Below are 25,387 nucleotides of genomic sequence, written 5' to 3' on the forward strand. Positions count from 1 at the left end.
TTTGCTTATTGCTGGCATTATCAGTAATTGGAACCTTACACAGTAACTGTAGCCATATTCACAACTAAGTAGGCACAATATTGTATTCTTATATGTACGCATACGTATTTTAGTATATGGAGTGGTTTTGTTTAGATTAGGAGGCACGGTCTTCACACACATGCACACACTGTGATCTAACATGTCGGCAATAGGTCACCAGGGTGGAAAGTCTCTTTTTTCCGGTCTATAACTAGCTTGATACGTGCCTTATTTCAGTTTTAGCCACAGTGAAGAAAATTGGTAAATGGAATAAAGGAAGTATACATTGTTTTTGTAATGGAATAAAGTAAGAATACATTTTGAATTTATGAGTGCTGGTAGTTTATTGAAATATATATATATATACATATATATATATATATATAAATCTCAAATTTGCAGTGATGTTACTACTGCAAGGGATTCTGGTTGGGCATATGAAATCACCCTTTTGCCTTATTATTCCATTTTAAACATTGATGCCTTATTATTTATGCTTGCTGTATACAACAGCTTTGAAACACAACCCAGGAAGAGATACAAAGCCAGTGAACCACTCATGGACAGCTGTGTCGTTGTTAATGCAACTCATCAGCAAGAGGTTGGTTACTGGCTTGCTATTGAGGCTTGGCATTACTTGCGGATCACAAATCAAGAAAGTTTTGATTAAAAACCCCTTCCACCTGAAGTCAGTGGATAGTCAATACATTGTGGTTTTCAACTACTTTTTTCCCCACCATAACTTTCTTGGTTTTTGCTTCGCAAGTAATGCCAAGCCTCAATAGCAAGCCAGTAACCAACCTCATGCTGATGAGTTGCATTAACAAGAAACAGCTGTTCACATACACAAATACACACACTCTATATAAATGTAACATACATCATTGTGTACGTTTTTTTTCTATGTTGAATGACTGTAAAAAATGTTCCACTTTCATTGAACGTGCACAGATATAATATGTAATAAATAGTGACTAATTTTAGTTGTGCGTTCCAACACTTTTAAGTACAGGAATTAAAGAGTAACTGTTGCTTCCAGAGGTTCCATGCATTATAACCCCTGAAGTTAAGATGGTGCCCTGTGACTCTATTCCACACAACAAGTTGTGTGATTAAGTTGTTATGGGAGCTGGAATCAAGTAGATGTTTTCCTCTAAGAAAATGTTCAGATGCTGTAGCATTACATCCTGGTACCAATCAAGTGCTAGGTAAAAATGTAAACACTTTCCTCTATATTAGCAGTATTACTTTTTATTTTATCTTAGGAATTTGTTACTTGCTCATACTTTATCTCTCAAATTTTCCCCTTAATTTTATATGTCCACCTTACCTCTGGGAGCAGGTACCCTCTTATCAGATTCACAAGGAGGGTTGAAGGTGGAAAGGGCTCATTAGGGTCACTGCATAGCTCCGTATTGGCCATTCTGAAGTCTAAATTCATCCACTCCAGATTGTTCAGTATGAATAATACGCCTGGGTTATGAGAGAGATTAGGTAAAAGTTCCCGAAGGTGGAGGTACTTTCTCATGATTAAACGTGACAATGCCACTGGTGCTGTGACCTGTGAGAGATCCTCACAAGACAAAGGGATGATGAGCTGGAACTCATTCCTTCGTCCATTGCACCAATCCAGGATCATCTTTCGGATTAAGGTGCTTTTTCCAGTTCCCACTGTTCCGTATAGAACCACATTTCGCACTGGCTTTCCAGAGCTATCTGGGTGGAACAGCTCTGCAACAGTGATAATACGACGGTTCAGTGGGGTCAGCAAAGAATGGTCAGACTTAGGGCTCAGTATTTCCTCCACAGTGCTTTCATTGATAACTGGATCCACATGGATTGAATCAAGAGCGAAGGAAGGCCCAAAATGACGTTCCTCACTTGGTAGACAACTGAACCAGGCGGAAAGACGTTGGCGGTGATGCTCAATTGGACCTGTGAAAAAGGCAGTGTGGAATACATTCATGAAGATCACAGTAAAAAATTGTAATTAAATGTTATGAATAATTGAAACATGGAGCGGATAATATATGGAAATAATGCAGAGGTAATATTCTCCTTATATTCTGCAGACAAACAAAAGAGAACAAGAAATGTGAAAGAATACCAACATTTCTAAGTACATGACAGGAATTTACCGTCAGGAGAGTGAGTTTGTGTAGTGTGTGTATATAATGAATGCAGAGTGTGTGTGTTTGTATAGTGTGTGTATAGTGAATGCAGTGCGTGTGTTTGTGTAGTGTGTGCATAGTGAATGCAGTGTGTAGTGTGTGTATAGTGAATGCAGTGCGTGTGTGTGTAGTGTGTGTATAGTGAATGCAGTGTGTGTGTGTAGCGTGTGTATATATAATGAATGCAGAGTGTGTGTGTGTGTGTTTGTGCAGGTATGTTAAGTGTGTAAAACGGGGGGGGGCATTTTTTTTTATAAATATAAGGTAGGTAGGGGGATATTGCATTCCCTGGAGGTCAGGTGGCATGGACTATGCGGAGGGGGCCAAGCACACTCTTACTTACCTTCCCAGCAGCTCCCCTGTCTAACTCTTGCGGCCTGCGTGCCATGCGGAGCATTGCCATGGTAACCCGTGGCAACCCTCTGACAGCCGCGGACCTCACGAGATTTAGACAGGGGAGCTGAAGTGAGCTGCTGGGAAGGTAAGCAAGAGTGTGCTGGGCCCCCCAGGACCCTGATGGCGGCCCTGGTCTGCATTATCGGCAATATCTGTATCTTTATTGCCGATACTACTGATAATATCGGCCAGACCAATAATCGGTCAATCCCTAATCCCATACACACACTGCACCCCTCACACAGACACACGGCCTCCCATACACACATTGCCCCACCCACATTCATTTCTTTGCACACACTGCACCCCCCCATGCACACAGTTGTACCCCTTACATACGTCAACCCTCACACACACACACACACACACACACTATACTGCCCCTATCCCCTACTACATGCCATATCCCCTACTACAGCCCCTATTCTGGCAGAGCCCAGGTAAGTTGTCAAACTGTTCTTAAACGGTTTGGCTACTTACTTTGGAAGAGCGCCATGGCACTTCTGCCACCATAACCACTACAGAGAGCTGTAGTGGTTATTGTGCCTGGATTGTTTCTTTAAATGATCTGCCAATGCCCCTCCCGAGATTAGGTTCTGGATCCGCCCCTGGTGCGAGGAGTGTAAAAAAAGCAATGCATGTCACAAAGACAACATCCCCTCTCAATATGTTAAATGGCATTGAGACTACATGAGTAGAATTGTGAGCTATACCACAATAGTCATTGGTAAAACCAAAACCATAAAGTTAGCACTTCCACTTCTTTGGCTGTACGTACTCATCATTTGAACATTTTCTGCACTTGACTCCATAGACTTTTTTTGATATAGGACTTGTGATTTTCAGGGTACTCTTGGGCAGTGACGTATTTGCTGCGAGGCAAACAAGGCATTTGCCTTGGGCGGCACTTTCCAAGGGGCGGCAAAAACCGCCGCCCCTCAAATGCCCAGGCAAATACCTTGTTAGTCTGGTGGCAGGCAGCTCGCCGAGTTCCAAGGCAGGCGGCGAGGGCGCGCCAATTTGTGTGCTTTCTCTGCTCAGCTCTCTCGAGCGGCGCAGAGTGATGACGGGAGCCGGACTATGACGTCATGATGCCCGCCTTGGAATTCAGCTAGCCGTCCAACTGCATGCATGCCTGCCTCCCTCCCTGCCCAAGCAGCCCGGTCAGCAGCCCCACTGGACCCCAGGTAGAAAATCCACCCAGCTCTCCCAAAGGTAGGGAGGCTAAGTGGATTTAAATTTAAATTAAAATAAAAAAATCTGTGAGTGTTGGGGAAGGAAAATGTGTGTGTGTGTCTGTGTCTGCCTGGCTGTCAGTGTGTGTGTGTGTGTGTGTGTGTGTGTGTGTATTTGGCTGTCAGTGTGTCTGTATATCTCTCAGTGTGTGTATGTCTGTCAGTGTGTGTGAGTTATTGTGTGTCTGTCTGTGAGTGAGAGTAAGTATGTCTGTCAGTGTGTGTCTGTGAGGTGGCCTGTGTGTCTGTCTGAGTGATTGTGTGTGTCTGTGAGGGTGTCTGTGTGTCTGTGTCTATGAGGGAGCCTGTGTGTATGTCAGTGATTGTGTGTGTCTGAGTGACTCAGTGACTGTGTGTCTGTCAGATTGTGTCAAATCAGTGTGCGTGTGTATGTCAGTGTATCTGAGAGTGTGTGTCAGTCCAAGAGTGTGTGTCAGTCTTTAACAGGAAGAGGTGTGGCATTGACAGGAAGGGGTGGGGCAAATGCTAATTAGGGGGTGCCCGAGTTCCGTCATGCCTAGGGCAGCACAGATCCAAAATACACCACTGCTCATGGGTGTTGTGCACTTTATCTATACATTTTATTTTAAACAAATGTCTGCATTTAATTTGCACATCTATCCATTACAACTAAACAACCTAAGTACCTGATTTAAAAACTGTAAATCTTGCAGAATGAAACACACAATATTGAAGATGAGATAAGCTCAGTTGAGTGGCTCAGTTGAGGAATACAGGTTTGTATTCCTAACACTATAGTATACCTTTAAGAACAAGTCACCAAAGGCTAGTCCTTTTTCAAAACAAAACATTGTGCGCTTGTTCCATTGGGAACTATGTGTCTTGTCTGGTTTGTTTGACGATTCCAGCAGCAGTCTCTTCAGACCTACTTTCTGGCTGCATTAGTCCCTAGTTCCTTGGACATATTAAGAAAGAGCTAGGCAAGTGGCAAGAGCTGCAAGTGGATTTGTAAAGGCAGTAGTTGAAAGCAGGACATGCAGAGGGGTTAATACCTGCCTGGGAGACAGGAGGGCAGAGAGGTAGATACCTGTCTGGGAGAAGCAGGACGGGCAGAACTGAAAGGACAAGCCCTTCTAGAAGCCAGCCTTGGGGTAATTGTAGCTGCTGGCTTTACCCTCGGTGTCGGTCTTAGCTGGTAGCCTCACATCCCCAGTGGCTTTTTGTTACAATAAGGTTTGGAATTAATTCTTCTCATAAAAAGTTGTGTGTTAGCCTTCTAAAGTGGTCGTACCTGTTGCTGCCTCACTCATACAACGCAAGGCTGGAGGACACCAGAACAATCCATGAGATTTGGAAATAAGGAAAACACGAGGGCTAAGCCTAAAAAAAAAAAAAAAACAGAATTATGAGAGTCAGAGTTTGTATCATTTCTACATGACTCCTTGCACAGATACCCAGGAAGAAAGGTTGTTTTTACCTGCGGAATTCTTTGGTGCATAGTGAGTGATACATATACTTCTGAGGGAGATGTAATCCATCTAATGCACGAAGATAACACAAGTGATGTAACAGAATCTTAATTTGACATAAATTTGAACAATTATCCATGTTTTTCACCTGTCTCAGGGAATAGCCTCTTCCTCCTCCTCAGAATCCTCACTGGGTATAAAGAGCAGCGACACAGCATGGCTGCCCCACCAACTGGCTGTTAGACCTAGGGGCTTAACACAAGATACAGGTGAACTGTATAACAATCAAAAATATCTGTGTTTAGTGACATATATATTACCGCAGTATGTTATGAGGCTATAAACACAAATATGGGATGATCTCAATTTATAACACACACCACAGACAAAATATACCAACCGTCTGTCTATTGGTATAATGCAAGCAGAAGAAATCCCTCAGTGTCACACATGCAAACCTCCTGACATCCCTCACCCTGAAATAATATGTGATACTATTCAAATATAACAGGCACTAGAGGGAATACTTCGGCCTATTAAAAACGGTGACATTTTACCAGGACGGTGGATAGTGGCTGATAGATCATCCCTCTCCCCCACCCCCCCAATATTTTTCTTATTGGTAACTGTCATTTCCTAGAATTTTTAATATGTCTACATATCTTATATATTTAATAAATATGTATTTATGGAGTTTGGACGATAAAATTAAAGTGGAACCCTAAGTCAAAAAATGCATCACAAAAAAATAAAAAAAATAAAAAAATGTATTCACTAAAACTTGCACAAATATTTTCCAATACAAGCTCTAAAACTTTCCTTTCATTAGCTGCGGAACTTTCCTTTGCAGTAAATGATGGTCGACCCCCTGTGTGCTCAGCATTCACTTAGCCCACTGCTCTCCCTCTGGGCCCGGAACCCAAATGAAAGGTGTTCTAGGCCGCTGTCCACAACCTAGTAAAGATCTCTGCAAAGGGGAGCTCTCGCAGGACCTTGACACTAACAACGCAAGTGAAGGGGTCGGTGGACTTTTGGTGTTGGTTCCCACTATAGCGTGGCAAGTGGGAGGCGCTGGTTTGAGAATTTCTTAACAGAGTTTTTGTCCAATTACAGATGCTTTTACTTTGAGCAGATATTGACTGTAAACAGTTATCTTTTTATCCTAAAGCTTCAAAGACATAAAATTTATTAATTCTGCCTACATCCAATACTACATGCTCTGGAGAAATTGGGTAGTATTGGGTAAGCTCCCATCTTTCTTTGTGGGAGGAGGGGCCATGAGTGCATCTGAGACCCCAAAGTTTGGGCAAACCACTTTAAAACAGATTGACATAGAAAAGGCGAACATAACCCAGTGCCTACAAGCAGAATTACCATCATAATGAGATGTAGTGGTTATGGTACTGAGTCTACCTTTAACACTGTAACAAGACGCGGATACAGGGAGTTCATTCGCCAGCACCCACTGGCGGCTAATGAGTTGTTTGCACAGGGGGAAGATGGGAAACCTGTGCTGACAGATGCACTGCTCTCTGCTCTCCTAACACGAGACACCCAATATAAGCACTATGTAGCCTCTCCTAATGCTGGAAGAGATGAGCAGGAAGAAGAAGATTTGCATGGGATGCTCAGTTTTAGGTAACACAGGGCTGACACCTGAGATCGCCTTTCAGAATAAGGGAGGGTGCCGCTGCACTGGAAACTGGCAAACACATAAGAGAATACCTTAGTCATCTGGGGCTTATTCACTAAACACCAAATTGTAAGGGAAACCAAAATGAATAATTTAGGCTATAATAACAAAGCTGACGCTAGTTTGAAATATATTCAAATCAGTTCTCTTTGCCTACATTTTTCAATACGGTTTTCAATTCTCTACAGCTGCATTTAGTGAATAAACCACATCTGTCACAAACTTGGCTGAGCCTCTTGTCACATCAATGGCATGCTACAATTAGCACATACAGAGGGTTATCGCATTTCACATTAATATGTACCCTGCAGGGCTGCATCATGTTTAACCGCACGATACGATTAGTTTCTTAAAAGGGCCACTAAGGTCATTTCAAAGAAATGATCTGGGTGCTGTGGCCCTGTCGTTTTAACCCTGAAATATAGAAAATGCAGTTTTGCAGTTGCGGTTTTCTTTAAAAAAAAATATTATTTCTAAACAACATTGTTGTTTACATTGCAGGGTTCAATCCACCTCTAGTGGCTGTCTCAAGCAAGTGCTGCGGAAGCCCATTGGAAAACACTGTATACAATGTTTGGATGCACATCAGGTCCCCAATGGTCCATTACAAGCGCTGAGGGGGCACCGGCCCTGAAAAACTTTTACTTTATAAATTTTTATTATTACACACTGGGAGTGGGGGGCTATATAGAACTAGACACACAAACACTATATCGTTAAGTTTTTACTCCTAATGCTGTAGTGTTCCTTTAATTAAAATAGTAATATGGACATAACACAAACAGGTTCTCCCCCTGGCAGACATATTGTTCATGCAGTGATTAAAATGTTTTTGATAAATGAACACACCCGTTGTTTGGGTGAAGACGTGTTATTACACAGCTAAGTTATAGAATGTCATTTCTAACCACTCCCTGACAGAAGATATGCATGGGAAGAATAGCAAGATTAACAAAATGAGTATTTCAAGAAATTAAACATATAAAATGAAAGCTAAATAAATCTGCTACCAAACATATAATTAAGTACTCATACTGATACCGGAGAAACTGACGGAAGCCAAGCACAGAGAGATGGACACAGGTTTCTTCAGGAAGGAAGAGATTCTTTATTGGATCACCGATCGGGACTCAGAGGGACTAGCGTCACCAAAATACAGCAAAGTCTGAGTACTGAATACATAGAGTACATTCCTTATATAGCACTGTAGCTCCTCCCACAATTAACTACACCCACACATACCCTTAACCTATTTAATGAATAGAGTCTAAACTCATCCATCCGGTCTAACCACGTGGCTCATCTGATACCAAGGAGAGGGACGCGTAATTCCAGTTCTTACATTCCTGCACCTGGTCAGTACAGTGATGACAGTATCTTAGCTACGTGTAATTAACCAACTGATACTACAAACACATATACATACATATGCCTTGTGGCAATCTTAGCCTGCTAAACTTGTATTTTACTGGAATTACATCACATTCCCCCCTTTGATGCCTCTGATATTTCACAATTACTTGAGGCATCACTTAACCTTGGTTTGCATATACCTCAGGTTACCATGAACCAGACCAGACTTATCTTATGATGTGAATCTTCAACATTCATCTTCTTGCATTGGTTCTCCCTGATCTAGAGCCTTATACTTATATATCGCCATTATCTGTGCAGCAACCTTCCTCTCTGCTATACTTCCTCTACTGCCAAAAGGTAATCCAAGGCTAATCTATTTTGGTAGACTGCTGTCCTCATCCTGGTGTTATGCTTCGCTAGAAGATTGAGCGCTTGTGAGGTCTCATTAGTAATAATCTCAACCACCGCCTGTAATCTTATAATACGGTTGAGCATATAAATTGGGGTTCTATAACCAAAGGTACCATCTTCTGCCCACGTGGCTGGCCCATAATAATCTATGATACGCTGGGGAGGCCATTCATTATCTTCCCAGGTGCCTATCTCTAAGGGTCCCCTTTTCTTCCTATGATTCACATCATACACTTTAACACCTAAAGTCTCACCTGTTTCAATCGGTAACAAGAAGAAGGATGGTTTGAGCATACCCAACACACATGCCCCTTCCCAGTCCTGTGGCAACTCCGAATAGGCTTTCTTACCACAGATCCAGTACAAATTTGCTGGGGCTCTCCAGGTAGATGTGATGGATAAATCAAACCACACATCCTTTAAACTGGCATATCTAGCAAACGGGTTAGATGGTTCTGAGACATTTGAAGCCGACCACCAAGTTGTATTTTTAGTATCATCATCATAAGCTTTTTGCCCTAGACAAGTTAATTCTCCTACAGAAGTATTATACATTATTCCTTTCCTTGCTATGCAAACATAACCTATGATGGAGGTCTTTAATCTCCACTCAGATTTACCTCTAACACTCATATGATAATCGGCTTGTGTAGATATTAATTGGTCAACTGCCTCAGAACCGGACATTACCTCCTTTGCTTCCCAAGGCCATTGGTCTCCCATGTTAGTACCTCCACACATATAGCAGTTGGTAACATTAAGACTACCGGCAATACTTTCAGCTAGGTCAATGAACAGGTTTTTAGCGTTATGGGGGATCTTATTATCTATACTCATCTCTTCATAAAAGGAATGGTATACTTGATGAGTCTGGGAGGATACCGTATCAGTCTCTATTCCTATAAACAATAATGTCCCAGGATCTAAACCCGTCCCGTATATCTGAAACCCAAATAAATTTCCATACTTATCTAGGAACTTGTCGGGGTTATTAATGAGTATATGGACTGGGTTGCATTCCATAGACTTACAATAAGGGCTAGTCGGCAACTTAGTCACTATCATGTCTTTGTCTACTGTCTGTCCCCAAGTTGCCCACCCCACACAAGACCAATATGGGCAAAAGTTATAATCTCTATTTGGGCATCTAGGACTTACATATTTATTTTTGCTACTGGGACAAATATATTTATCGTTAGACCCATACGTCCTCTCCCATCTAAGATCCCCACATACATTCCACGGCTTTCTACCACTCGATATCGCTTTACACGCATCAAATAGCAGAACACCCGAAGAATGTACGGATTCTAACACCGTTTTATTAATTAGGGTCCCCTGAGGATCTCCATTCCTGAGAGTCAACCAAATTGTACGAGGCTGATACTCCGGACTGAAGCACTTAGGTTCTCCTACTCCTAAATGGCACACACTATAATCTATATTTAAGTATCTACATCTCGATACATCTCCTTTACATTCGTATTGTGAATGCCAAATTAGGGTTTGGGAAATATGGTTACCTGTTCTCGTAGTCTTAATGCATACCTCACAGCTAGGAGTGTCGGTACCTCTACCTTCCTGAATATAAAAACACATATAAATAAACACTATCAAAAGCACATCTTTCGCCGTCATCCTCAGTCTTCGTCCGTGCGATGGCGCCTCAGCTTCCAGGATGTGAGGGGCTGCAGGGAATGGAGTTCTGCTCATCTTCACAGGTGTCCCTTCGAGACTTTCCTGGCTTATACACTATGTGATGGTAAGCGGACAGGCTTTATTATGGCCTTCTCACTCACACCTGTAACAATAAAATTTGTAATCCACAATAATTCCTCGTTACTCCGACTGAGTAGTGCGTTTTAACCGGATCTTGCAGGGATTCTCTGGATCTGCTGTAACTTGCCAAGAATCGACTGCTGCTGGTTTAACCCTGGAGTGATGTATCCACGGAGTCACTTCTGCTACTTTTATTGCTGTAGGGGTAGACAAGAGAACAACATAAGGACCTCTCCACTTGGGCCCTAACGGTACAGTATTCCACTCTTTAATCCACTCTTTAATTCCACACTTGGTCTCCTGGATGATAACTATGAACAGGGGGATAAATATTCACAGGTAATCTATCTTGTACCCATTTCTGTACCTCCTCCATAGTCTTACCCAACTCTACAACCTGCTGCCGGGTAATTCCTTCTCCCAACTGACTCAAGTCCCCCCTTAAGTTACCAAGTACGGGAGGTGGTCGCCCATACATGATTTCAAAAGGAGAGAGGCCCATCCTTCTGGTAGGGGTACTGCGGATTCGCAATAAAGCTATGGGTAAGAGAACGTTCCACTTAAGTTGGGTTTCCTGACACATTTTAGCCAACTGGTTCTTTATAGTTCTATTCATTCTCTCTACCTTACCAGAACTCTGGGGTCTATATGCAGTATGAAGCCTCCACTTTATACCAAGCATATGAGTCAGTTGTTGTAGGCACTGGTGAACAAAAGCTGGACCATTGTCCGATCCTATAGAACAGGGTAGTCCATATCGGGGTATTATTTCTCGTAGCAGGAATCTCACAACTTCTCCTGCTTTCTCTGTACGAGTAGGACATGCTTCTACCCAGCCTGAATAGGTGCACACAATTACCAGCAGGTAACGATGTCCACCCGATTTAGGCATCACTGTAAAGTCTATTTGTAGATCGGACATGGGGAGTCCCCCCATAAACTGAACTCCTGGTGGCTTTACTGGTCCTTGTCTTGCATTATTCTTAGCACACGTTACACATCTGCGTACAATGGCCTGAGTCAAGTTGGACAATCTTGGTATGTAGAAATGTTTTCTAAGAGATTCTTCAGTACTGTCTCTCCCAGAATGTGTCCCGTTGTGATAATTTTGGACAATTTCTACCGCTAGCGATGCTGGTATAACTATTCTTCCATCTTCTAGCTGATACCACTTGTTCTCCAGATACTTTCCCGGTTCAGTCTTTAACCACTCCTCTTCTTGAGCTGTATAAACTGGAGTCCATTGGGACAGTGGAGTTGGTATAAGAGCAGCTATATGCCCTACATACTCCTGTCTTCCTGATTCAGCAGCACGCTTAGCTGCACTATCTGCCATCCGATTTCCCTTGGTTACATCACCATCTCCTCTCAGATGCGCTCGACAATGTATGATACCGACTTCTTTCGGCTCCCACACTGCTTCCAATAGTTGTAGGATTTCAGCTGCGTACTTGATTTCTTTGCCTTCTGAATTCAGTAGTCCTCTTTCTTTATACAAAGCTCCGTGGGCATGAGTGGTTAAAAACGCATACTTAGAGTCCGTATAGATATTTACTCTTAAACCTTCAGCCAATTGTAACGCTCGTGTTAGTGCTATTAATTCTGCCTTTTGTGCTGATGTTCCTTTCGCCAGTGGCCGAGCTTCTATCACCTTGTCTATTGTTGTCACTGCATATCCTGCATAGCGGATCCCTTCTTTCACATAACTACTGCCGTCGGTGTAATATTGAACATCGGGGTTCTGGATGGGAAAATCACGAAGATCTGGTCTACTTGAAAATACTTCATCCATTACTTCCAAACAATCATGTTGACTTTCAGTAGGTTGCGGCAAAAGGGTAGCTGGATTTAAGGTGTTTACAGTCTCTAAATGCACTCTTGGGTTTTCACACAACATTGCTTGATACTTGGTCATACGGCTGTTACTAAACCAATGATTTCCTTTGTAATCCAACAACGTCTGTACTGCATGTGGGACTCGTACATAAAGTTCTTGACCCAGAGTGAGTTTATCGGCTTCAGCTACTAGCAGGGCGGCTGCAGCTACGGCTCTTAGACAAGGTGGAAGTCCGCTGGCCACTGCATCCAGTTGCTTAGACATGTAGGCAACAGGTCTTTGCCATGATCCCAAGTACTGTGTCAATACTCCCACAGCCATTCTTCTTTGCTCGTGTACATATAAGTAGAATGGTCGTGTGTGATCAGGTAGACCTAATGCTGGGGCACTCATCAAAGCCTTCTTCACATCTTCAAATGCCGTTTGCTGTTCTTGGGTCCATAAGAAGGGGTCGTGCTCTGTACCTTTGATGGCTGCGTACAGAGGTTTTGCCAGTATCGCATAGCTGGGAATCCATATCCTACAGAAGCCTGCTGCCCCCAAGAATTCTCGCACTTGTCTTCTATTCTTGGGTATTGGTATTTGGCAGACAGCTTCTTTTCTCTCTGGCCCCATAATCCTTTGACCTTCAGAGATATGGAATCCCAGATACTTGACAGTTGGCAAACACAACTGAGCCTTCTTCCTGGACACCTTGTATCCTGCCTTCCAGAGAATATGTAGTAGATCGTGCGTTGCTTGCTGACATTTTTCTTTTGTAACTGCTGCTATCAACAAGTCATCTACATATTGTAACAATACACACTCTCCTGGGATGGACTCGAAATCCAATAGATCTTGACTTAGGGCTGAACCAAATAGGGTAGGTGAATTTTTAAACCCTTGGGGCAGTCTTGTCCAAGTCATTTGGCGTTTTGAGCCCGTTACAGCGTTCTCCCATTGGAAAGCGAAAATACATTGGCTTTCTGCGGCAATTCGGAGGCAAAAGAAGGCATCTTTGAGATCTAAGACTGTGAAGTAAGTAGCCCCGCCCGAAATTAAAGCAAGCAGGTTATATGGATTGGGTACAACTGGATGTATGCTAACAACCGCATCATTGACTGCTCTTAAGTCCTGTACAGGTCGATACTCATCTGTACCGGGCTTTTGAACAGGCAGCAATGGGGTGTTCCAGGGGGAAGTACAGAATTTTAGGATACCATACCGTATGAACTTATCCAGATAGGATTGGATGTTCTTCTTAGCCTTCTGCGGAATGTGATATTGTCTTAGGCTCACTGGATAAACCCCATGTTTCAGTTCAATTTTTATTGGTGGAATATTGCGGGCCAGTCCTGGTGGGTTGTTCTCTGCCCAAACTCCTGGTATGTTAAACAATGTCTCATCACTCCTAGGGTTTTGGCTAGTCAACACTGTATAAAGTCGCCACTCTTCTTCCTTTGGTACGGATAAAGTCATAATACCTGAAGGTCCATTAAACTTTAAGGATGTTGTTCCATTTGGTAGGAACGTAATCTGCGCTTGTAATTTTGATAGCATATCACGTCCCAGCAATTGGACTGGACATTCAGGCATATAAAGGAATTGGTGTTTTACTACGTGGCCTCCCAATGTACAGAGTCGACTTTTAAGAACCGGTTTTTCAGCACTTCTTCCAGTTGCTCCTATCACAGTAATAGTCCTTCCAGATGGAGGAGCAACTAGATTAGTCACCACTGAATGTTCAGCACCAGTGTCGATCATGAACGCACTCCTTTTCCCCCCTATTGATACATCGACCATAGGCTCCGCTCGACCAAGGGGGATGGAGCCCGGTCGGTATCAATAGTCCTCCATGACAGTGTCAGCCAATCCTACAAAGTCCCTACCTTCTCTATCGCGGGACCTTTGCGCTGCTGGAATATACCTGTCTTCCCTAACACTTCCTCTGTTCCCATTACTCCCTCTATAACCATTACTCCCTCCGGGGCCTCCTCTACCTCTCGCTCTACCTCTAAAGTTTCCGTAGCCTGCCCTGGGTTGGTCTCTCTCGTACTGCTCTCTTTGCGGACATTCGTTCCTCCAATGCCCTTCTTCCTTGCAATACGCGCATTGATCCCTACTCAAAGGCTCCCTACTCCATCTATTATTGCCTCTATCTGGGCCCCGTTTATCTACGCCTGCGATCGCTACCGCTAGCATATCAGCCTTTTTACGCATCTTGCGCTCTTCCTCTTTCTTACTTTCTGTATCCCTGTTCATATAGACCTTATTTGCTACCTCCATTAGTTGGGTGATGGACATACCTGCAAACCCTTCTAACTTTTGTAGCTTGCGCTTAATATCTCCGTAAGCTTGGCTGACAAAGGCGGAGTTAACCATTCGGGAATTGTCTGCGTCTTCCGGATTAAAGGGGGTATACAAGCGGTATGCCTCCAATAATCGGTCATAAAAGACACTGGGCGCTTCATCGCTTTTCTGGATCACCTCAACTGTCTTCGACATGTTAATGGCTTTCTTTCCTCCGGCTTTCATGCCAGCAATTATAGCGTCTCTATAGGCTCTGAGTTGAACCATATCAGCACCATTTACGTTCCAATCGGGATCGGTGTTGGGATAGTGTGTCGCGGCCCATGCTGCTGGATTGGCTTGGTTCAAAGCACGGGCTCTATCTTCTAATGCTTTAATGGCTGCTTGATTTATTCTTGTCCTTTCCTCATTGTTAAATAAAGTCATTAGTAACTGCTGGCAATCAGCCCATGTCGGATTATGCGTCTGTACTATTGAGGTGAACAGATCAGTCATGGCTTGTGGTTTCTCAGTATACGAGGAATTATGGGTCTTCCAGTTTAAAAGATCGGTTGTGGTAAATGGGACATATACGAAGACTGGGTCAGCGTGTGCCATTTGACCTGCGGCATCGATATAAGCTGACCCGGGATTCAGACGAAGAGGCATCTGATAGTGCTTTAATTGTTGGGCACCAGTCAACTGTCGGGTTTGGATGGGGCTACGTAGAGAGGCGTCAGTCATGGGTTCCGGTCGGGGAGAGATAGGGTATGGGGATGTGGGAGGTCGGTTTTGGGAAAAGGTCGTAAATAAAACACTTCGAGCCGAGCTAGATGAAGCTTGACCGGAAGTCTGAAGTGGCGCCAAATCAGGATATTCGTTTCTAATGGGGGTGGATTCTGGTTCCGGAAGGGGAGATTTAGTACGAGGGGGGGTGGATCCTGTACTGGAGGAGGAAGCGGAAGTGGATGAGGGTAATGAGGGGAGGGGTGCAGGACTTCCTGCGTTTGCGTCACTTCTTCTTAACGGAAAGTAAGGGGGCGGCAAAGGGATCTCGGACTCAGGGGGCGTGTCCAAAATGGGCCTAACACCAGCCCTAGTGGACGAACAAGTCCTAGCTACCATGAGGCGACACTGTTCCTCGTGGCATGTCCGGAGCCATTTTGGCGAGTCATTTACGGCCTGTCTCCAACAATCAATATAAGGAAACTGGCCGTAAAGTTCAGGCCTACCTGATACAGCCACGTGTAAGCGCTGTACCAGAGTTGGATCCAAACTGCCACGTGGCGGCCATGCCGCAACCAAAGTAGGCCACTCCCTAGTACACAAAGTGACCAAACGTACAGGAGACATCTTTACCCCAAAATCACAAACTTTGAATCCCTTTTTAAAATTCTTAACCATACATCCTAAGGGATCCGGAATCGTTGACTGCGACGCACCCATACTTAACAATGGAACGTCGTCGACAACGAATACTATACACGCGTACTATTCAACAGTCACACCCGTTTCCTCTGGCAACAGCACCTCGTGGTACGGTTACCAAGTGAAACGTACACAATAACAATAAACACTCAGGGAATTCCCGTACACACACAGCTGCTACACCAGTCACTATATAATCAATATTATGCCCTTTGGCGTAACTACACAGTCACCCACGCTATAATTCTCTATATACGAATTACCCGTCTATAACACACCCCAGTAACATCGTCTTTTACAAATAGCGGTTACAGTACGGTTAGCATAGGTCAAAGCACAAGTTAAGGTCACAATACAATTATTAGTGGTTATGGTGTTAAACATGCAATGGACGACAATGATTAGTACTTATTATATAATGTCAGTAAATATACAGGGTTATGGTACCGTGCACTATAATACAGCAACACACTATTAACACTCTCGCTAGACGGCTGAGCTCGCGCTATCTAACAAGATATACACTTTACTAAAACAATCGTTAACACATTTACAATTCCCAACTAAACTATTGGCCAGTACCTTGAATGGACTACCTAAAACTATATACACCCGTTTTGGTTAGCCACACTGCCCAATCACCACATATACATAGCGAGCTAGAGATCCGAATTTACACAGGCGCCTCTTAGTCGCACTATACAACGAGCTAGAGATCCGAATTTACACAGGCGCCTCTTAGTCGTACTATCAAAAGTCTAGTGGGTTCCAAATTTACACGCCTTCCCACTTAGCCCAGATAGGATGAGAACTAGCGAACCGAATTTACACAGGCGCCGCTTAGTCTCCCGGTCCCTCCGACCTAGCGAACGTAATATACACCCTAGAACGCTAGTCTAGACAAGACACCGGTGTCCGGCTAGGGCTATCTTACACCAGGACCCCGCCTGACTAACCAAATCAAACGGTCTGACTAAAGAGCGTTCGATCGAGCGGTGCGCCTTCGCTCCTTCCCTCCGACAGAGGGGGCAGATACAGATTCAAAAACCCCTTTGGGCCTACCGCACAATCGGTATACCCCTAGCGGGTCCTGCCGTCTAAAACAGCAGTTATCTTACCTCCTCGTTCCTGAACCTGAGTTCACACTCATCGACGGGGACACCCCAGCACTTCTCACGTAGAGGCCGATGATCTCCTGGACAACAGACCAGTGGCGCCGAGACGAAGGGAGGTCCACGCAGAAGTTCAGGGGTGCAGCCGTAGAGAACGTGGGCAAAGATAGACCGTCTCACGCCTCTGCCTCTCAGCTACCGTTGAACGATGAGCTTCCCGGCCAACGCACCAAATGATACCGGAGAAACTGACGGAAGCCAAGCACAGAGAGATGGACACAGGTTTCTTCAGGAAGGAAGAGATTCTTTATTGGATCACCGATCGGGACTCAGAGGGACTAGCGTCACCAAAATACAGCAAAGTCTGAGTACTGAATACATAGAGTACATTCCTTATATAGCACTGTAGCTCCTCCCACAATTAACTACACCCACACATACCCTTAACCTATTTAATGAATAGAGTCTAAACTCATCCATCCGGTCTAACCACGTGGCTCATCTGATACCAAGGAGAGGGACGCGTAATTCCAGTTCTTACATTCCTGCACCTGGTCAGTACAGTGATGACAGTATCTTAGCTACGTGTAATTAACCAACTGATACTACAAACACATATACATACATATGCCTTGTGGCAATCTTAGCCTGCTAAACTTGTATTTTACTGGAATTACATCACAATACATTCCAAGTGTCACTACTTAGTCGGCACAGTCCCTATTTTAGGCTCAAATTAATCGATCCCTCTTTTCTATCCTAAAGGAGCACAGTGATCCCTCCTGCAAAATAAGTAACACTATATATAGGGTGAGGTAGAGGCAAAAAATGCCTACAGAATTCAAAGTATAAAAAAAGAAAACTAGACCTGTGCTGCAGAAACTCCACACTGTAGTCCCAACAGCGTATAAACACAACAGCCAAAAAAATAAACAAGAGCCCTGCACATCCAGTATAGGTGTGCACACCCAGGTGCTACCACAATTTATTTAAGGACAAAGTTTAAGCAGAAAACGTTTCGGGCAGCAGCCCTTTCTTAATGCCAATGTCCTTAAAGGGCTGCTGCCCGAAACGTTTGCTGCTTAAACTTTATCCTCAAATAAATTGTGGTAGCACCTGGGTGTGCACACCTATACCGGTTTGTTTTTTGGCTGTTGCTAAATATGTTATTCATAAAGATAAAATCTTTACAAAATACCCAAATTGACTGTGTTAGAACGTCACTGAAATTCCAAGGCAGACAAAAGATATAAGACGAGCAGTGACTACCTTGCCTTAGTATTTTTCCTATGCTTGACAAAAAGTTGGAGCTATCATTTGTCAAGCTCCAAGACGTCACTAGCGAAGTCTGAGGGGAAAAAACGGTCTTTGGAGGATCCTGGTCTTGTGGCATCCTCCATAGGCCTCATTGTTGTACTCTAGTCTCATGCATGTACACAAGGACAATGCTGACATGAGTTCCTGGCAGCTGAAGTGGACCAGCAGGGTGGGAATGGCAGCGGCCACGAGGGACAGGTACAGGTAAGTATAACTTATCTTTCCCTACACCATAGGGCAACCAGACACCCAAATTATGCAAAGAACCCAGACGGTAACAAAGCTGCTTAACGTCCCTCTTTTCGAGGAGCTCCATATTGTTGGTCTGTCTGAATGTTTAACAGAGCAATAATACTCATAGTAATAATACTAATGTGTTTTGAAATCAGCCTGTATAATAAGATACACTGTTCTTGTCCCAAATTACATTTATTTGCCTACATTATTTTTAAGTCACATACAGCGTTATTCACTAGAGTGCATTTCAAATTTAAAGGACCACTATAGTGCCAGGAAAACATACTTGCATTCAGGCGGTCTCATAGGAAAGCATTCTCAATGTTTTCCTATGGACGCTGGCGTCTTCTCACTGTGATTTTCACAGTGAGATGCACGGAAGCGCCTCTTGCGGCTGTCAGACAGCCACTAGAGGCTCTGGAGGCTTGATTAACCCTCAGTATAACCATAGCAGTTTCTCTGAAACTGCTATGTTTATAAAAAAAAAAGGGTTAATCCTAGAGGGACCAGGCACCCAGACCACTTCATTAAGCTGAAGTGGTCCTTTAAGGCACTAGTAGCTGAACTCAAATTATAGGTTGAGGAATTTTCCAAGTTTGTGTTTTACCTTAAATTTTACATTCACTTTAATAAATAACTCTTATAATATTTCTCAGAACAGCCTGCCGTGGGCCACACCCAACATTTAAAGGGATTCTCCAGTGCCAAGAAAGGACCCTGCAGTGCTCCTCTCCCTCCCACCCCCCATCCCAAGATGCTAAAGGGGTTAAAACCTCTTCAGTGACTTACCAGAGTCCAGCGCCGATGTCCCTCGGTGCTGGTCAGGCTCCACCTACTCTCCTCCCCGCCGACATCAGCCAGCAGGGGAGACCTAATGCGCTCCTATGGGGATTTCAGCGACGCTGGAGGTCCTCACATAGCGTGAGGATGTCCAGCGTTGCTTAAAACACTTTTTTGATAGACAGCCACTAGAGGAGGACTTAAAGGGACACTCCAGACACCCAGACCACTTCTGACCATTGGAGTGGTCTGGGTGCCAACTCCCACTACCCTTAGCCCTGCAACTGTAATTATTGCAGTTTTCATAAACTGCAATAATTACCTTGCAGGGTTAACTCCTCCTCTAGTGGCTGTCTATTAGACAGCCACTATAGGGCACTTCCTGCTTCATAGCACAAGTTTTCTGTGCTAAAGCGTCGCTGGACGTCCTCACGCTGTGTGAGGACCTCCAGCGTCGCTCAATTCCTCATAGGAAAGCATTGAAAAGCATTTTCAATGCTTTCCTATGGAGAGCTCTAATGCGCATCGGCGGGGGTCTCAGGTAAGTGATCTGAAGGGGTTTTCACCCCTTCAGCAACCGGGGATTGGGAGGGAGAGGGGACCTGCAGTGCCAGGAAAACTGATTGTTTTCCTGGTACTGGAGAGTCCCTTTAACCCTGCAAGGTAAATGTTTATGAAAACTGCAATCATTACACTTGCAGGGTTAAGGGTAGTAGAGTTGGCACCCAGACCACTCCAATGGGCAAAAGTGGTCTGGGTGCCTGGAGTATCCATTTAAGTGCCCCTCTTTGTCTATTTGAAGGTTTGAATACTTAAATATGGACTTTCAGAAACATATTAGTTCCTAGTTCCTTCATTGCAGTAAACGGTATTTCAATGTTTACGAAGGTGAATAGAGCAGCAGAGGTAAGAGATAAACCCACCTACCTCTGCTGCCCCACGCACACTTGGGCATTCACGCACAGAATATTCCCAGCAGTGCCAACCACACAGCACTACAAGAATTAACTAATGTACGTACTCTACCCAGAAAGGTATGTAAGCTAATATCTGACGTAAAAAGGATTTTAAAAAAACTTTTAGGATAATTTCTGTGCAGAGTTTCAGGTAAGTTCCACAGTAGTAATCTAAAACTAATAATAAGCAAAAATTAAGGACATATCGGACTTTTAAATTAAATATTTATTTTTAAGGACGTGTAAAATCTAAAGGCTTACAGGAAACGACATCTGGAAATATATAAAAAGGGACTAGCTTTAAAGGGGACTTCTGGGAAGCAGTGAGCCGGAGAGTAAATAAAACAGGGTTATTCAATAAACTCTGAATGATAGCAAATTACTCCCGCATGGCAAAATCTAGGCTAAAATAACTCATTTGGACAAATGTTCTCAATCACCTAGAGTGTAAGTATATTTTACACTATATTTTGTGAATAGCCCTAAACGAAGCACTCAGGAAAGATGCAGCTGGGCAATAAACTTGAGAAAGGAATTATTTTTGGACACGTGTTTATAGCTCGCTTTATGTCTGACATAGCAACATATCTCCAGGAATAGCTGGATATGTCACTATGGAGACCTCATAAATTTGACAGGAATATTCACACAGGGATATGCACTAAAGTCTGAATTGTGAAGAATTGGAATCAGAATGACAAAATATATGTCAAATAAAAAGATCGACTTGTTGATTCAAAGAGATTTCAATTTTCAACTTTCAATCCAAAACAGTTTAAATAAAAACATGGCTAATTTAAAGTTGTTTTTTGTTGTTGTTGTTTTTTTCTGTTCCGCTACGTTGAACTCAAATTTGAAACACTATGAATTCACATTCATTGCTATTCACTAAAATGACAATTGCCATGAACTCAACAAGTTGATTTCGGCTAAATTAAATATTACAAAAATTCTCCATGTCAATTCTGTTTTCAGTTCCGATATTCTGGTTTTATATTTGAAAATCAATCTGAATTCCTGGAAGAGCTCACGTGAGTGAATAACAATGTTTGACTTTCCAAGAATTCACTTCTTAGTAACCTATTGTACAGCGCTACGAAATCTGTTGGCGCTTTATAAATAATAATAATAATAATAACTAACCTTGCAACAACAACAAAAAAAACAGCCTGGTATAGCAAATATTGTGTGATGGACCTCTTCACTGCCCCAGCTCCTTCTCACTAGCCCTTGGCTTAATAAACATAATGCGCTTTGGAGTCCAAAGACAAACCCAGTATTTGTTCTACTCCCATCCCCACTAAATCAAGTTTAGCAAATATTCTCTGCAAGCTTATGATGTAACTGTTGCAAAACCTCTCTTGCAGTTTGTCATCCAAAACTGATTTTACATCCAAGTTTTCTGGCTGTGCGCAGACCTGCCAAACATGAATATAAATGCAATACGTGAAATAACTAAATGTATATTAATCCACAGCCGAGGATCTGCAAGAAACGCCACGAACCACATCCTGTACGAGCCTATCACGTGCGGCGATGGAGGGTCTGTGATAAGCACTACGTTACCAGCTGTTACTTTGTAGTCAGGTCAGAATGCTGTGTCCTTGTCTGAGCTCCCAGGACAGGTCCAGATCCATGGAGCGTTTAGAACGCGGAGACTCCGCAAGAACTTCCTGAGAGCCCGCCCTTCTGACAAACTGATGGTTCGCTGCCAGAGGGGCGAGGCGAAGTGATGCGGTAGGGCCAGGCTATTGCAGAGAGGATTAGCTGGCATTAGTTCAGCTCAGCTTTCGGATTTAAATTTGTAAATGTGAAATAATGCAAAGCAGCAGTCCACAGCTATATATATTTTACATGTTCACATGTTTTACTTGTTAAAAGTTCAAACCAAAAGAATTGAAATTTAAAATGTAATTGAGAATAATGAAGAAAAAGAAGGAAGTATTATCTTTCAAATGGTTAAAATCTAACATAGAATTACAAACCAATAGATTAAAAAAATCACATCATCAGTAATAATAGCCCATCATCAGTAATAATATCCTAAAGTGCTGAAATGGTGTAAAATTAGTAGTACCCAGCTTCTACCATTAGGGGGCAGTAGGGTACCCTGCAACAAATGCAAGAAGTTCAACAAATTGTAATACCTAGCAGGGGAGCCAAATGTCCCACCCACAACTAGCACCAAAACAGCAATTTACCTAATGGTTTGAATGAGGAGTTTATCTCTACTTTATACATTAACCATTAACAGTCATTGGAAATTAGTTACTTTGTATTTAATTTGTATTTAGTTGGTTTTGTTTTTTTCTTTTATTTTTTCAGAATTGCTTGGTTTTGGCTATAATTTACAGGATATGTTTTAATTATTCATTTATTTATTTATAAAATATTTTACCAGGATGGATACATTGAGATTTCTCTTGTTTGTGTATGTCCTGGGTCCACAAAACATTGCATTGTTACAATAGGATACAATATACAAACTATAAATATATATACACATACACACACATATAAATTTAATACATAACAGGTAATAAATATATCCAACCATGACAGGTGCATTCTGTGCTGAGGTGTATTGCCATAGATCTCTTAAAAGATTTTAGATTGAATGAAGATTTGACTGTGTCACTGAGATTATTCCATAATTGCGGTGCTCTGTAGGAAAAGGAGGATCGAGCCACTTTATTTTTGTATTGCGGTATGCTAAATATCGTGTTAGTACTGGGTCAGAGGTTATAGGAGGTGGGAACAGCCGGGAGAGCATTCTACTCAGGGAGGGTGGGAGCTTCCCAGAAATGCTCTTATGCACAAGGCTGGAAAGATGAAGAGTGCGTCGGGATTCCAGCGACAATCAGTTTAGCTCTTTTAACATGTCACAGTGGTGGGTAAAGGAATTACATTTTAGTACAAAGCAGCAGAACAAATTATAGAAGTATTAAGGTGGGTTTGCGGTGCGGGTCGATACACTACATCCCAATAATCAATGACCGGCATTAGCATTTGTGCACTATCTGTTTCCTTACGTAAGGGCTTAGGCAGGATTTGTTTCTGTACAGGGCACCTAGTTTTGGGTACATTTTGAAGAGATTTTTTCAATGTGAAGGCCAAAGGATGGATTGCAACATACTCTAGCAACATTCCTAGATATTTAAAAGAGCAGACTGCTGTCAGTGTGCTATTTGAATTTGTTCTGATACACAGTTGTTAATTTTGTAGTTTACATAATTTTGGTACAGTTCCAAAGATCATTGTAACAGTCTTGTCAGTGTTTATGAAGAGTTTGTTATCCGCTATGCACTTTTCTACCTCAGTGAATTGGTTTTGGAGCAGAGCCTCAAGCTGCGGTAGCTTGGGTTTACTAGCGCAGATTATAGTGTCGCCTGCATACATGTGTAAAGTTGAGGATTTGCAGACGTTAGGCAAATCATTTATAAATAGTGTAAATAGCAGGGGGCCGAGTGTGGAGCCTTGGGGAACACCACACGTTACTGGAAGAGGGAGGGAAACGCTATCAGAAATGGCCACATATTGCAATCGGTCTGAAACATACGATCAAAACCTGATTAGCGGACGATTACCAATGCCTGAGTTTTAAGGTTTTTGCAAAAGAATGCCGTGGTCTACTGTATCAAAGGCAGGGCCAGATTAAGAGCCTAGTGGGCCTGGTGCTGACAATTATGATAGGGCCTAATTACAGAATCTTATCAACCAAAAACACTAAAACAGTCATACCTCCCAAGTGTCATGTATCTGATGGAGATGGTGTTTGAGGGAAACTCAAAGGATGCAGATATAAGAAAACACACAGGGCTGCCATCAGAAATTTTGGGGCCCCTGACAAAGCACAAAGTCTGCCCCCCTCCCCGGCCCGCCCACACCCTACCTAGTCCGCTGACAATGATGCAGGACTGAATGTAGTGTGTATAGTGGAAGTGAATTAGAATGTGTGTAATGGATGTAGTGAACGCAGAGTGTGTTTGAGTAGTGGATGTAGTGTGTGTACAGTGATGTAGTGGATGTAGTGTTTGTATGTACTAGATGAAATGTGTTTAGTGGATGCAGTGTCTGTAGTGTGTGTATTAGACGCAGTGTCTGTGTATAGTGAATGCAGAGTGTTTCAATTTGTGGTGGATGTAGTGTGTGTGTACTGTGAGTACAGGATGTTTGTGTAGTGGATGCTGTGTGTACAGTTAATGCAGAGTGTATGTTAGTGTAGTAAATGCAGAGTGTGTGTGTCAGTATAGTGAATCCAGAGTGTGCGCATAGTTTAGTGAATGCAGAGTGTGTATTAGTGTGTAATAAATGCAGAGTGTGTGTTAGGGTGTAGTGAATGCAGAGTGTGTCAGTGTAATGAATATAGTGTGTGTGTAAATTTGTAGTGAATGCAGGGTGTGTGTTAATGTGTAGTGAATGCAGAGAGTGTGTTAGTGTAGTGAATGCAGAGTGTGTTAATGTGTAGTGAATGCAGAGAGTGTGTTAGTGTGTAGCGGATGAAGAGTGTGTGTTAGTGTAGTGAATGCAGAGTGTTAATGCAGAGTGTGAATGCAGAGAGTGTGTTAGTGTGTAGCGGATGCAGAGTGTGTGTTAGTGTAGTGAATGCAGAGTGTGTTAATGTGTAGCGAATGTCAGTATAGTGGATGCAGTGAGTGTGTTAGTGTGTAGTGTATGCAGAGTGCATGTTGTATTAGTGAATGCAGTGTGTGTATTGTATTAGTGTATTCGTGTATGCAGTGTGTGTTGTGTTGGTGTATGCAGAGTGTGTTGTGTTAGTATATGGAGAGTGTGTGTTGTGTTAGTATATGGAGAGTGTGTGTTGTGTTAGTGTATGCAGTGTGTGTTGTGTTAGTGTATGCAGAGTGTGTTGTGTTAGTATATGGAGAGTGTGTGTTGTGTTGGTGTATGCAGAGTGTGTTGTGTTGGTGTATGCATAGTGTGTTGTGTTGGTGTATGC

At 42.9% G+C, this 25,387-nt stretch overlaps 1 protein-coding gene across 2 annotated transcripts in view; it reads right to left on the minus strand.

Annotated features, from left to right (window-relative positions):
* NLRX1 (NLR family member X1) overlaps positions 1-22,101 on the minus strand; it is a 46,821-nt gene extending 24,720 nt beyond the window's left edge. For both annotated transcript variants that reach the window (XM_063435850.1, XM_063435851.1), the window contains exons 1-5: positions 21,994-22,101; positions 5,402-5,505; positions 5,262-5,322; positions 5,076-5,164; positions 1,352-1,956 (exon numbers count right to left, since the gene is read on the minus strand). In XM_063435850.1, the coding sequence (XP_063291920.1) occupies positions 1,352-1,956; positions 5,076-5,164; positions 5,262-5,322; positions 5,402-5,471 (825 nt within the window). In that variant the 5' untranslated portion in view covers positions 5,472-5,505; positions 21,994-22,101. The remainder of the gene's footprint in view (positions 1-1,351; positions 1,957-5,075; positions 5,165-5,261; positions 5,323-5,401; positions 5,506-21,993) is intronic.
* Between the last annotated feature and the right edge of the window lie 3,286 nt (positions 22,102-25,387).

This window comes from Pelobates fuscus, chromosome 11 (assembly GCF_036172605.1).
Source record: "Pelobates fuscus isolate aPelFus1 chromosome 11, aPelFus1.pri, whole genome shotgun sequence".
NCBI lineage: Eukaryota > Metazoa > Chordata > Amphibia > Anura > Pelobatidae > Pelobates > Pelobates fuscus.